The 774-nt window shown below is 56.3% G+C and overlaps 1 protein-coding gene across 1 annotated transcript in view; it reads right to left on the bottom strand.

The window, feature by feature from the left end:
* Positions 1–670: 670 nt before the first annotated feature.
* The window catches only part of LOC104402279 (hemoglobin subunit epsilon-like), a gene marked incomplete at its 5' end in the record, with an annotated part of 1,589 nt that continues 1,485 nt past the window's right edge, over positions 671–774 (bottom strand). Inside the window, one exon of the mRNA XM_010010112.1 lies at positions 671–757. Within this exon, the coding sequence (XP_010008414.1) occupies positions 671–757 (87 nt within the window). The remainder of the gene's footprint in view (positions 758–774) is intronic.

The raw sequence follows: 774 nt of genomic DNA, 5'->3' as shown, positions 1-774 counted from the left end.
AATAGCTAAAAAAATTGAATTTGTCACCCTTGTCCCAGTGAATGAATATCCACGCCTGACCCACAGCCTTGCTCCATGAACCATGAAGGCCCTTCAGATGGGAGAAGGAGGGTCAGGCATGGCAAAGCCCAGATACCAGTTACCATGGTGGGGTTTATTCACTGGATGACACTGGGAGCTGAATGCCTTCAGTCTGCAAGGGGGGGTGGTGTGTCTTTGGCACTGTGGGTGCCTGGGGATGAGGGTCTGCTACGTGCATGATAACCCGCCTTGGGAAGCAGTGGATTCTTTGCAATCCCTCGTTATTCCCATGCGCCTCTCTGAAACACCCCCCATTGTCAAGGCCCTTTGCCTGGGTTGTCCCTTCCCAGCCCGCTGTCACGCACTGGCAGGGAGCACACATAAGGGAGCACTCCAGAGCCAAGGAAACTTTGTCTGCGACAGCCCTTAGAAACAAGGAATACGCTCACAGAGGATGTCATTGCACTGAGAGCACAACCCCCCATGGCCCACTCCCTCCCCGGCACAGACACAGCGGCACTGCAGACGTGGTGATGGGAGAAGAAGGACTTTATTTGGTGGTCACAGCTTGTTATTACCCAGTGAGAATCTCCCTGTGCTCAGAGGTGCTGGTGGCAGAGCAGGGACCCCTCCATCCCTTCGGGGATGCTCAGTGGTACTTGCGGGCCAGAGCATGAGCCACAACACCCACCAGCTTCTGCCAGGCGAACTGGCAGGCGGGGGGGGAATGCCCGGCGAAAGGGGGGGACAAGA

Source organism: Nestor notabilis, unplaced genomic scaffold (assembly GCF_000696875.1).
Source record: "Nestor notabilis isolate BGI_N333 unplaced genomic scaffold, ASM69687v1 scaffold26640, whole genome shotgun sequence".
In the NCBI taxonomy this organism is placed as follows: Eukaryota; Metazoa; Chordata; class Aves; order Psittaciformes; family Psittacidae; genus Nestor; species Nestor notabilis.
Note: the sequence above shows the minus strand (reverse complement) of the source record. Positions and strands in the feature narration are given on the sequence as shown.